Source organism: Pteropus alecto, unplaced genomic scaffold, assembly GCF_000325575.1.
Source record: "Pteropus alecto unplaced genomic scaffold, ASM32557v1 scaffold53, whole genome shotgun sequence".
In the NCBI taxonomy this organism is placed as follows: domain Eukaryota; kingdom Metazoa; phylum Chordata; class Mammalia; order Chiroptera; family Pteropodidae; genus Pteropus; species Pteropus alecto.
In genome coordinates, this window is record NW_006434366.1 from 2,877,151 (window position 1) to 2,890,566 (window position 13,416).

The 13,416-nt window shown below is 58.3% G+C and overlaps 1 protein-coding gene across 1 annotated transcript in view; it reads right to left on the minus strand.

Moving 5' to 3' along the window:
• Window positions 1-13,416, minus strand: part of ITPR1 (inositol 1,4,5-trisphosphate receptor type 1) — a 332,592-nt gene that overhangs the window by 79,096 nt on the left and 240,080 nt on the right. The window contains exons 41-43 of the mRNA XM_015587167.2: window positions 7,057-7,179; window positions 5,192-5,295; window positions 442-510 (exon numbers count right to left, since the gene is read on the minus strand). Of these exons, the coding sequence (XP_015442653.1) occupies window positions 442-510; window positions 5,192-5,295; window positions 7,057-7,179 (296 nt within the window). The remainder of the gene's footprint in view (window positions 1-441; window positions 511-5,191; window positions 5,296-7,056; window positions 7,180-13,416) is intronic.

The following is a 13,416-nucleotide window of genomic DNA, read 5'->3' on the forward strand; positions in this document are numbered from 1 at the left end:
GGGGAAAAACACACCTCAGCCAACACTGTTCTGATGTCCGGAAGCCACACAATGGGACGCTCTGAGCGGGGGACGGAAAAATGTCCTGTTTCCGGTGACAGGTCCAAGAATCATGAGTAGGTGTGAGAAACAAGGACACTTATAGATTTAGAAAAGAAAGAGAGAAGAGAAGGGGGGGGGAGGAAGGAGCCAGGGAAGGGGGAGCGCGATCGCTCAGAGACACCATGGCAACGAGTCCGTCCACCTACCCCGGCCGCCCACCCACAGCCAGATTCTCTGCTGACGCACTTGAGAACAAGCTGGTTCCTACCAGCTCAGGAAGGTGAGCAAACCCAGAGCTCATTAAACCCCTTCTCAGCGACTCTTGTCTGCCTGCAGACAGTGAGCGAGGAGATATAAATAGAAGTTACATAACAGCTCTTTGTTGATTCCTGTGCTTACCCCAAAATGCGGCATGACCTTGTTTTTTTCTGAGGCGTTCTCTTCGGCGGGCTGCTGGGGGCCTTTAATCTAGGTGGGGATTGTCTTAAAGTTTAAACCGCGGGATACAGATTTCCAAGTGAAGGGCAGGTGCTCAGGTATCGTCCAAGTTCGGAATGCTTGGGGTCAAGGCCTCCTCAGGTATAAGAAGTGTCCACTCTCTTGCCACAAAACAGAATCTTAAGGAATCTTGGGGCTGCCACTTAGAACACTTCCTGGTGAGGCCGGGGTTCACATGACCCCCACTGCAACCCTCCCAGAGCAAGACCCAGGAATGAAATGGCTTCTTGGGTTTTCGCAGGGGGTCAGAATGTGCACACTTAAAGCTAACTGATGCTTTCTCAATACCTCCAGGCGTAATCAGCTGTCTTTTTCTTTTGTGACAAGCAAGACAGCGGGAGTCCAGTGGGTTGCCAGGGCCTCCCCCGGACACGCTGACATGGCCTAGGCGGTGTCCCGACATCAGCCCAAGCTCACCTGAGCCCCCGCACCGGCCGGGGCTTCTGAGCAGACCCTGGCTTCGGCGTCTTCGCCGGAAGGCGGTTTCAGAGGAGCGTGTGCTTACGGGGCTCGCTGCGGAGCCCTGTTCCCCTGCTGTCTCGTCTAACCTGTCGATGCCACAAAACTCTGAGCAACTGTTGCCATGGGAACTTCCCCTCCCAAGCATCGTTCAAGAAGTGTTACAGGTGCTGGAGAGCCGCCGCCCTGGTCTCAGTAACCTTTTTCACTCCCCAGAACCTCAGAACGTGTTGCTTCAACTGACAGGACTTTCGAGTCTCTGATGCAAGGGCTGTAAATGCAGACGCCTCTCAGGGACAGCGGTCAATCCCGCAGGACACGGGGGAGTGCTCTGATGGCCTGAGGGTGTGCGGGCCCCACGCAGCGTTCAAGTTCTTTCCCCAGTGGCTTCAATACATCACTGCGGCCGAGCCGGGGGCCGGGCGGGTGTAATAGCTCTGAGGGCGACCCCAGCACGAGGCTGTGACTGTGGTCCACTCGGTGGGGTGTCCTCTCTCAGCGGAACTGGAGGGTGGTCAACAAGACCATAACGCAGAGATCCAGGCGGGAGAAAAGTCCACCTCCGCTGCCGAGTCCCCCCGTCCCCGGCTGGTCACTGAGGTACGTGGGCCATCTCTCAGCTACGCCCCGTGAGCCTGTGCCCAACCCCCTTCCAAGTCCCCGGGAGGAAAACAGGCCCTACCTTCTACAGTCTGAACAGCGTGGATCCGCTGGGAACCCATACGTCTCCACGTCCCGAAGCAGCAACGTTGCCAGGTAACAAATGTGGAAATATACTCAGAAAACTGTCTGTGACAATATACAACCTCCGCTCTGCAGCTGATAACCGAGGGAGTGTTAAAACACCATGTTCCCTTAACACCCGGGCCCCGGGTGTGAAAATAAAATTAAACGGGATACTTCCTCTTGTAAACAGAAGACAGGCATACAACTCACACACGCACCCACTAATTGGAAATAGTACAGGGGTTTGTGAGAGCCATCTGCAGTGCGCCCTATCATTTACTGGCCCCAGCCCCGCACGCAACCTCCGGAAAACTCAAAGAAACACGACTGAGCAGGAGGCGTCTGTCAGGGGCGAGTTCACCTCTGCCCAGAGAAAGCTGCTCATAAAAAGAACCCAGTGGAAACGGAAGAAAAACTCGTATATTATATAAAACTGAATTTGCTTCCATTGTGCGGCTCACACTTCGACTTTAGAAATCCACTGGATAACCACACAGTGATCACTTGCTTCTCAAATCGGGCGACCAGTGCGTCCCGCCCCGCACCTAACAGCAGTGAGACAGATGCTGAGCTCCGCACGCAGGGCGCCAGATGGAGGCGGCTCTGAGCAGCCCCGCCCCAGGTCCATGAACCGAGAGGCTGCCCAGCACGGTGGAAAGTCGAGAGATTCTTGAGTTCAAATCCCAGCTCTGCTAACTGGGAGAGTTTGGATAAGACCCCCGGCTCTTCTGAGACTCAGTTCCCTCCTCTGTAATCAGAGCTAGCCCACCTTGCCCGGATAAAGTACGTCACAGCGCCCAGCACAATGCCTGCCCCAGGAAAGTCACGTTATAAAGGCAAAAAGACCCTTCCTCGTCCTTCCCCAAACGTGAATAGTCTCCAACCAGCCAAAGACGTGAATGTGGGGACAATCCAGCCCATTTCGCTGCTTTGTGCAAAACGGGCAGAAGCTGAGCTCTAACGAGCCTCAATTATGCCTTCGGATACAAGCAAGAAGCCAAATCGTCAGTAACGTCATCGGACTTTTCGCAAGAGCCCTCACTCAGCGAGCTGCCCTCTGTCTCCACGGAGAGGAAGTTACATGAGAGTTTCCTTGTCACTGATTTTCATAGACCTGGGAGCCTGGAGCTTGCTGGAAGGGAAGCAGCATGTATGGCACGTAGAATTTTTACTTGGCAAAGCAGACACCCAGCCTATAGGAAGTCATTCACAGGCCGATATTATAACCGGAGCACAGACCGGCCGCACGAGCTGTCTCGGAATGTGTCCAGCAGGCAGAGCCCAGCGACAAAAAGAACCACCAAGGGCAATGCCATCAACTCTGATCTTCTAAATTGAAGGGGGTACCCGGCCCCTTTCCTCGGACCCCAGAAAGGGGGTCGTGGGCCTCGTCTGTGCCAGCGAAGCCCTCCCCGCCACAGGCAGGCAGCACGACAGAGAAGCCAGGGACTCAGGCGGGAGCAGGAAACACACCCGGATGCGACTACCCGCCAGCTCTGTGACCCTGAGCAAGCCACTTGACCTCTCAGATCCTCTATTCTCTTCTCAGAAAAAGCGGCCGCGGCGGCACCTGCCCACACGGCGTCGCCATGCAGAGTGAGCGAGGCCGAGCGCAGGAGGCACCTGGCCCATGAGCACAGGCTCAGGCGCTCGTTCCTCCTATTCGATGTGGGTATTCCTCAGAGGAAAAGAGAGCAGAGCCATCGAGCAGGCTTTTCCAAAGTGACATCGTGTATTTCCCTCGGGTTCCGATGAACTTCGCTCCCCTGCACACATAAAGAAGGCGTCCCTTCAAAATGGTAATGACCACCAACACATCTTCACATTTCACGTCCTCGTGCTTATACTCAGAAAGGGCTAGGAGGGAGGTACTCAAAGAACAGGGTGGCCAGGGAGGGTCGAGAGTCGGATTCACTCAGCGGACATCTGCTGAGCGCCCACTGTGGTCCAGGTGCTGGGGAGTGAGAGGCTTGACCCGGGAAGAAATGACTCACGGGCGGGGCGGCGTGGGGGAGAGACATGCAAGCCAAGCGCACCCATGGCTACTGCACCCGCTCTCCACGCATTATCTCCCTGAGTTCCCGGACCAGCCCGACAGAGCGGGGCCCTCTCCGCGCGCCCATCACGTGCAGAGGAATTCCCTTCACGCGTCGCACTAACGACTTCTCTAGAAAACTCAGGGGGAGGACAGACTTGGTCTCTGTTCCCTTGGGCCTTACAATGACCCTCCGTTTACAGTGTGAGGGCTGTGACGGTAAATGAACTCCCCGGAGACAGAGACCACCGGATGCATCTCAAGACAGGACCTCTGCCTCAGGGGACCAAGAGGAAGTTTTCAGGGTAGGGGACATTTCAAACAGCGCTCGGGGAGCGTGCCAGGCCGAGGGAGAGAGGGCACGTCCCACGGGAGCGGGGGCATCTGAGTACACGCCCAGGGCCCGGGGCCCGTGCGGTGCAGCTGCGGGGTGTGAGTGCAGAGAGCCAGGCGGGGCCCGATCACGCAGGGCGCCAGGGCACGTCCTCGGCGGGGCAGTGGCGTCCGCCCTCTGCGGAAGGAAGGCTAAGCCGGGGGATGAGGTGATCAGCCTTCCCTTTAGGAGACGTCGCTGGCAGGGGCGTGGAGGAGAGCAGCGCGGGGCTGAGAGGCTATTTCGGCCACCCGGAGGGAAGGCACTCAGTCTCCGGACTCCGACAACCCCGTCTCGGCAGGCGGTGCCAAGCCCAGCTCCTCCAGCCCCGGCCGGGCCACCTGAGGCGCGTCATTTAACCTCAGAGTGCCAACCGTCCGGCTCACTATCAACCCTAACTGGATGCCGAGGGTCGAGTGGGCACAGAACGAGGTCCTGATGAACAGCCAGAGGGCGACCGACGGCATCACGGTTTGGAGCCTGGGTGCCTGGAGGGGAGCACTGACCGAGCTATGGAATCCGAGAGGGCAAGTGCGGGGGAGGGGCGCTGACGGACGTGCGGGGTCGCACTGAGTCAGCACAGCTGGAGAGTCCCGGGGATGTGCACAGAAATCTGGGAATCAGCAGAGGCGGAGCCGGGAGCTCTACCCTCGGGAGCTGTTGACATAAACGGCAGCTGAATGCCACGGGGGTGGGTGACATCACCCAGGGAGTCTGGAGAAAAAGGAGACAAACAGGCTCGAGACCCGGCTTCGGCGTTTCAGATATTTTAGGCTTAACTGTCAAACGCTGCCAGGAAGCCCTGTGTTTGCCCCCAGGAAAACCTCGGCAGGAGGTGGCATCGGGCCATCAGGAAGTGACTTGAAGCATGCTCTGGGGCGGGACGGTCCAAAAGCCCTGACCGATGGAAACTCTGCCGTCGCTCAGGGGTCTGGGCTCTCGAGCTGCCCAGACAGGTCTCCCAGGGAATGAGTGGCCTTCTCTGCCTCCTCAAGCTGAGCCGAAAGGGGGCGGGGGGAGGGGGGATGTAATACGTCCTGGTGAAGACCTATCGCTACACCGGTGAAGAACATGGGGCAAACGGGAGAGGCTGCTCGCTGCTCCTTGAGCAGGCTGACAGCTGACAGCAGAGACCGCGCACACACGGGCCGGCGACGGCTGTCTGCAAAGGGCCGGACAGAAAATAAATACTTTAGGCTTTGTGGGCGACTCGCTCTCTAAACCCTTGTCACACGAGGGCAGCCACGAGGGTGCTACAGGAATCAGCGTGGCAGCGTGCCAATAAAACTTTATTTACCAAAGCAGGAGGCCGGCTGGACCGGAAACGTCAGCCACCGGGTGCCAAGCCTGCACTGACACCACACGCCAGCCGGGAGGGGTCTGCTGTTGGCTCGGAGGCAGGAAGGGACCTTCCCTGCCCGGAAGTCGTCACCGAAAAGCGAGGAGAACACGGACATCCTGAAGGTCTGCAGGAAACGGGGAGAGAGACGAAAGGACGGGAGAGAAAGACGCAAGACCCGGACTTGCCGCGGCCTTCACGGGACAGAGGGAGCTCACGCTCGACCGGCACCGCCTTCCCCGCTTCCTCCGACAGTTTTCCTGCTGTTTAATCCAACTTTCCAGACGACGACTTTTAGAAGCTAATTCCTGCATTTGAGTTTTGCAGGAAGAAAAGAGATTTACATGCTTCCAGAAAGTTCCCCGCCCAGCCGGGCAGCCCAGTAACGGAGGACTGAAGAGCGGACACCCGGGACTGGCCGCTTCTGCCTCAACGCTGGCTCGGCCGCTCGGCAAACGGCAGAGCCGACCTCGGTCCTCCGACTCCCCAAAGGCACGAGCGGGGCGCACACGCTCCCCTCGGGCCACCTCCTCGAGACTGTGCAGACAGCCCGTGCACGGACTCCTTGCCCCGACGTGGGGACCCGAGCGCCCGCTGGCCCACGCATGACCGAGTGTCAGCCGCCACGTGGAGAGTGGCAGCAATGACAACCAGGAAGGAGCTGTGGGGCCTGGCATTGTCCTTCTCAGGGGAGCTCATCCAGGCCCCGTAGTCCCAAGGATGGGAATACGTCTGAGCTTTGAGTTTCCGCCTCAAGATCTGGGTTTAGAGCAGTCGTCCCGACAGACTGCTCTATGACGTGCCGTTTCCTGGGGTTGGAGAGGAAAGATGAGGTGCACACGGCCAAGGAATTATATGAACCAAAAAAGAGAAAGAGGGAAGGAAAGGAGGAGGCGTGGGTCAGGGAGCACGTCACGCCACACCACAGGGACTGGACGGCCCTTCCGCTCTGCCCAGGACGCCCGTCAGGGTCGGGAACCGCACCCAAGGCGCGGGGGGCCCCAACCTCTGGACCTCGGAAGTCATTTCACGGGGACTCAGGTGGGTCGTGTGTGAAAACAATGCAAGACAGGGCACTGGTCCCCCGCCCTGGGCCACTGGGTCATAAACCGCTACACAGAGGCAAAACATAAGAGGTCAGATTTCTGATGGAAGACACATTAACGAAAACGAAGCATATTTTTAAATAAAAATTTGACTAATGAAAACCGCCACGTCTCAAGAGCTTTCCAGGACCCGACGCCGTGTGAAGCGCCGCCTGTGAGCCGCCCCGTCTCTGAGAGGCGGGTGCCCGGCCAGGAGCCGGGCTGAGAGGCAGAGGAGGCAGGGCTCGGACAGGGGGCCACCCCCGCGGGCCGACCACCCTCGTCTCACGGATGGGAACACTGAGATGCGCTGTATCCTGAGGAAGTCCAAGGTCACCGGCTGGAGGGGGGGTGGGGCAGAGCTGGATTCCGACCAGCTGCTTCCACGCCGGAGGCCGTGCCGCTTCCCAGGCCCCCAACTTCTCTTGGAGGCGGCGTCCCCCACATCCCTGACCCCATGCCACTGACTCTCAGAGAACGGCCAGTGGGCAGGGCCTACACTCCTTGAACTCAGCTGGGCAGCTGTGCTGGGCAGAGCCCTCGGCCTTGCTGAGGGGCACAGTCTCCACCAGGGCAGTCTGCTGGGGCCAGGCCGCCTGCTCCGACACGTTCATGGCGACGGCTCCGACACCCCCCACACCGGGAGAAGGCGTCCCTCTGCCCCCACTGCTGGCCACACGCTCCCACACGGATGAAACCCGAGGTCGGAAATCACCACGCACCAGTGACTCACTTCTGACCGCCCTGCCAAGATCGACACCAGCCTTCCCTCCTCCGTGGGGTGACCGCCCCGGCAAGTTGAGGCGGACCTTCCTCGCCAGCTGGCGCCCCGCTTCCAGCCGAGGGAAAGCACGTCACCCTGACTGCTGGCTCACGGGGTCAGAGGCAGCCAGGTGACCCTCGCTCTCGCGGTGACTCCTGGGAGGGGCGGCAGAGTCCACATCTCATGCTGGCTCCTGGGCTGAGGTCTCAAGACCACCTCAGAAACCACATGCATGGAGAGGGAAGGGCCCCAGAACCAGAGATGTCATGTCGCTCCTGAACCTGCAGGCCAAGTTTCCTAACGGCACGTGTCACATTTTCCGACCCTAGCAGCGTACGTGCAGCAGAGAAGGCCCCTCCTGGGTGTGTCTGCGGGCGAGACGGGGCAAGGGAGCACACGTGGGCCGCCGTCGGATACAAACGTTCAAACATTCTCCGCGCTTCTGCTGCCGGAAGCAATTAGTCCTCCATTTTTTTTTTTTTTTAGATCTAGTCTCCCGAATTCTCTGTGAGGTCCTGTACAGCCCTCCCAGCAGCCGATCCCTAAACATCTGCATTTGCTTAAGAAAACCTGAACATTCAAACTTGACTCCTCCTCGTCCCCAGGTGGGGACAGCTCTGTCCCCTGCAGGGAAGAGGGAGGGAACGTCCCCCGGGGCTGGTGGGAACATCTCAGGAAGAAGGAACACAGAAGTTGGCAAGGACTCCGGGACGGATATGGAGTGCCGGGAGGCTTGCTGAGCCCTGTGTGTGCCAAAAATTAATTCATAAGCAAATGCTTATTTTATAGTTTCCCACTTGCTACAAAACATCAAGCAGAGAGGAAAGATTTCTTCTGGGGGCTGGCAGGAAGGGGGTGGCACCAGAATGGGGAGAAAGTCGGCAGGAGTTACTCTTTAAGAGGAGCTTGGTCCCCTGGCTCAGTGGTGTCACCCACACTTGGGGAACCCACGGGCAGTGGTGGGGCCACCTCCTGTTCCTAGAGGCAGAGGGTTCGCCATCGAGTCTGAGCCGCTTGGGGGGCGCCCGGGTGGGAGAAGTTCGGGGGCGATATCCATCCTCGGATGCTACCATCATCAGAGAAGCCAGGGCAGGGGAGAAGGTGCTGGGGGACTCAGGGACACCGTCCCTAGGAGTCCCTTATGCCACCCCGGAAAACATCCCAAATCCTGCTTCTGGGCACTTCAGGGCTTTAGGTGATGATGGGATGGATTACAAGATGCCAGGATATGGGAGCAAGCTCTGCGTGACGGTGCCTGGCGAGCCTGGGTGGCTTATTTTGGGTGCCCATACACTGGGTCCTTAAAGGTCTGGGCAATGAAGGTCAGAACTTCTGAAGAACCACAGCCGCCAGCGACCTCATGCTCAGGATGGGGCTGGATTTTCACATACCATCCGAAAGGGGAAGGACATGTCGAAACTTCTGCCGTGACGGGGCTGGACCTCAAGGAGAACCGAGCACCCCCACGGCAGAGACAGCGGTGCCTCTGCTTTGCAGCTGTGACACCCACCTCGGGGGCTTGACTCACCCGTGGTAGGTGCTCAGTCGGTTATAAGGGGTGTGGGGGAGCCAGTCTCCGAAGATGGCCCCCCGATGCCCTCGCTCTCCTCACATACCCATCCCCTTCTCACAAAGGGCTGGGGTTCGCCTCCCCTCCCTCTGAAGCGGGGCTGGCCTCGCGACCGGCTCTGACCCACAGAACGTGCCAGATGGGCTGTGCTAGGACGTCCAAGCCCAGGACTGGAAAGGGTGGGCAGCTTCCACTCCTGCTTCTCAAAACGTCACTTCTTGGATTCCGGCCACCATGCTCGAAGACACCCAAACCACAGGGAGAAGCCACATGGAGGAGAACCAAGACAACAGCCCTGGCTCAGCTCGCGGCTGACGGCCAGCACCGAGGGTCACAGCCATACGAGCGGCCATCCCGGCCACTCCGGCCCAATTGTGCCCCGTGACCGTAGCCCCAGCGAAGGTCACACAGAGCAGGAGAACCACACCGAGCTCACACCCCCAGGGATGTGACGGGGACCAGGAGAGCCGCCGCCCTAAGCCATCACGCTCTCGGATGGTTGGGTTTGGGGGAGGACGGGACAGAGGCACGCGACATGTAGCACGGGCTCCGTCTAGCTCTGTAGCCCCGAGAAAATCATCGCCCTCATGGAGCTCCCGCTTCCTCGTCTGGGACAGGGTAACGTGCCTGTCACGCCTCACGGCGCAGCTGGAAGACCCAGATCCGAGAGCTGGAGAGACAGGACCGCAAACAAGAGGTCTGGAAGTTTCTCTTCTCCACTGACCTCTGGGGCCACGATCCCAGCCCCGCCCACGGACACCTCTGCCTTTGCACACGACAGGGGTGACCGTGTAAGGACAGAGCCATCTTGCCCTCCGGGCACCTGTCTGCTTCCTCAGATCTGCACGGTCGTCCTGAAGAGCAAAGCCATTGCAGGCGGGGAGGCCGCGCCGTCGCGGATCCCGGGCCTCCAACTTGCCGCTTCGTGACTGGGGGACAAGCTCCCTCACTGCTGTGTGTTTCGGCTCCCTCATCTATAAAAAGGGGGGATCGTGGCACCTACCTCATGGGGAGACTGGGGGGCTTAAATGGGATGGAGCGTGAGGAGCACTTCCCCAAGTTCCTGGCCCACGGGAAGCACTTCATAAGTGCTGACTGTCACGGTCACCGTTGTGGTTTTTACTGTAGTTGTTTAAATGATCATACAGTAAAATTGACTTTTTTTGGTGTCCTGTCCTACGGATTTTCACATATGTATGGACTAGTGCGGCCGCCACCAAAAGCAGACACATCAAAGCGTCATCACCCAGAAAACTCCTTTGTGCTCTTCCTTGATAGCCAAATTCTCCCCTCATCCCTCCTCTGGCAAACGGGGACCTGCTCTCCAGCTCCGCAGTCTCGTCCCTGTGAGAACGTCACGAAGGTAGAGCCATATGGGGTGTCACCTTTGGAGACCGGCTTCTCTCGCTCGGCGTAAGGCCTTCGAGGGGGACCCCGGTTACGGCATTTCCCAAGAGTTCACCCCTTTCACTGCTGTGTAGTGTTCGGCTGTCTGGATGCACCATCATCTGTCCAATCCCCATATTCTAAATGATGATGTTTGGAAACCAGGGAAGACTTTCAGACATGGAACCCGCCAGTCATCACTACTGGGTTCTAAGAACTCCTGGGAAAAGATCTAATAATTGCTTAAAAAAAAAAAAATCCTGATTCAAAGCTGCAAGGACCCCAGAAGCCTGCGCTTCCGTCTCGGCCTGGACAGACAGAGGAACAGAAACCCAGGCTGGGTTCCCTCATCCCACACAAAGCCGGACTGACAGGCGGGCCTCCTCCCCCGCACCCTGCTCTCCGTGAGAAGCCCGTGCCAGGCCCCAGGGCTGCGGGGGTGACAAACGCCGGCCTGAAAACGTTACCACGCTGGAAGCGCGCAGCCCCGCACGCTCCCCGTGACTGCTCTTCCTGCCGCCTGCCACTGAGAGGCGTGAGTCTCGGGAAGCCATCTGACCGGTTTCCCTCCCTGAGACTGTGGCACGTCACATGGAACAGGAAGTGACCACGGGCAGAGGGTCCCAGCTGGAGCCTGCCCCGCCTCGAATGACCACAGCCCTAACTGACCCAGCGCCAGCCAGCTTCCCCGCTGGTCATCTGCTGCTTTGAACCGGCTCCTTCTGGAACTTCCAATCACTCCGCCTTCAGGGTGTCTGTCCCTAAGTGGCCTCAGACAACCCAAGTTCCACACTGTTTTCTCCAGGAAATGAGCTCGGGGCTGAGGGGCTCTCAGAGTCAGCTCCGGGCTGGAATCCGTGTTCCTGGAAGCACGGGTCTCTATCGAGGGGGTGGGCTGGGGTGACCTTCTCCCTTCCAACCCTTGAGTGCACAGAAGGCAGCGGGGAGGGGGTGGGAGGGGGAGGGAGGAGAGAGGGCATGCGAGCCCTCGTGCAGTGTCCCGTGCCCTGTCCTGTACCCCATCCGGGCAGGGCACAAGGCCACCGCGCCCCGCCTCACGGGCTCACGGGCTCACCGGTTCCCTAGGGAGGAACATCCCCCCCACCCCCCGCCCGAGGAAACTGCTGGAGCCCAACTGCGGCATTTCATCTGGAGCCTGAGCATATGAGTAATAAATGTGTGAAAACATGAAACTAATATTCATAATTACTTTACAAGATAAAGAACTTGAAGGAAAAACAGCTTCTGTGTGCCTTGCCATCACCATCAGGGTACACTGTGAAAAACACGGCATGTCGCCAGCCAGCCTCAGCCCGCCGCCCCCGCGAGCCCCCTCCACGCTTCATTATTCCCTAATTAGCGGTGTTTTCATGCGGCTCGTCATCCCGGCTCTCGAAAGCTCTGACAGCCAACGGGGCCTCCGACCTCCTTGTCTCCCGCATCCAGCTCTCAATGGCCGGGGCACCGGCCTCCAGCGGGCAGTGATCTCCACTCCTGGGAGCCTGTGCCTCACCCCCTTACCCTACCACTGGGTTCAGGAGCTCTTCTGCTCCCCACTTTTTTGCGGTATAACTTTGGTGCAGTGAAGCACACTGATTTTAACTGCACGGCTCGCCGATTTTGAAATAGACACATGTCCATGCAACCACCAGCTAGACTAGGATGCAGAATATTCCTGCACCCCGAAAGGCTCCCTGTGCCTCTCCCAGCCAGCCATCCTCTCCAAGTGACGACCAGTTCTGTCATTAGATTCGCTTTGAGCTCGGGTTCTCATTAGCTCTCCCCAGAATTACTGCTAATTAACTTTTTAATGATCGGACTGTCTCCTGCTTTCCTCAGTTTATCTGTCCCACACTGCCAGACTTAGAGCCCTCAAATCACAGCCCAACCCATCCCCTGTCCCCTCTGGCCTCCTCTGCCCGCTCTGCTCACTGCCAAGGGCCCAGCAGGTTTCGGCCCCTCCCCAGGCCCAGCTCTGTGCCCAGCTCCACTTTCCGGGTCCACAACCCTCCTCAAAGCCCATCTCGTCAAAACCACCTTCCACCAGCGCCTCCCACCGATGTCCTACGCCTTCCCCGGCGGGTCCACCGTACTGGTCCCACCTCCTGGAGGCCCCGCCCGCTACCCGTGAGACCTAGCTTCCTGTGTGCTGTGCATGCATTCCTGTATCCTTGCTAGATTTTCGATTTCTTGAGCACTAAGCTTCTGGGATTTCTCAAATTAGTAAAGCTTTAAAAAAAAAAAAAACTAGGGAGGGAAAGGAATAACTTAAGGTTTCCAACTTCTCACGTGGCCAACAGAGGAAAAAGCAAAACAGAACTGTCACCCTCTAGCAACACCGCTTCATTAAAGAAAAGATACTGGAGCTAAAAAAAATCGGAGAGGCTATAATTTCAGAATGAGACGGTCAGACAGCCCTTCACACCGATACAGCTGGTTAATCAAAAGCTCATTCGCTGCCCTCGTTTCTCGCGCTTGGCGATGCTTGGAGAGAATTCTCCAGCGCCCGGTGGTGACCGGCCGAGCTCCGTGCACACAGGAGGAGCTCAGTGAATGCTGACTTCGCTGGTCCAGCCCCTGGGAGTCACGTGGTCCAAAGACAAGGAGCATCTCAGCACTGCTCCCCCCAGCACCGGCACCCCGAGGGAGGAGAAGGGCCGCGGGCCACGCCCCGCTCACAGTCGGGCTCATGCGTGACAGTCAAACATCGGTGCCGACACATGACAACTTGGGTGCCCACGTGACAATCAGGCATGCAGTGAACCCTGCCACGGGCACAAGTCTCGACTAATAACTCCAAGAGTCTGTGCTGGGGCCACTGCCACCAGCCGTGCAGGGTGTGCAAGGCCCAGGCGCCTGGCTGGGAGCGAGCGGGGCTGAAGCCCGGCCTGCGCTCCCCGTGCCCAGCCAATTGCCCAGCCAGGTGCCCTGGCCTGGGGCGCACCTGCCCACCGAGAGACACGCACTGTCCTAATATGCACAAGGGACCAAGACACCATTAGTTTAGACTCCGATTTTAAATTCAAGACCCAGAATATAACGTCAAGCCAAATATACCCATGAGGGTGAATTGTGTCATTTGTAAATCACATCTCAATCAAGCTGTTATCAACACACACACACACACACACACACACACA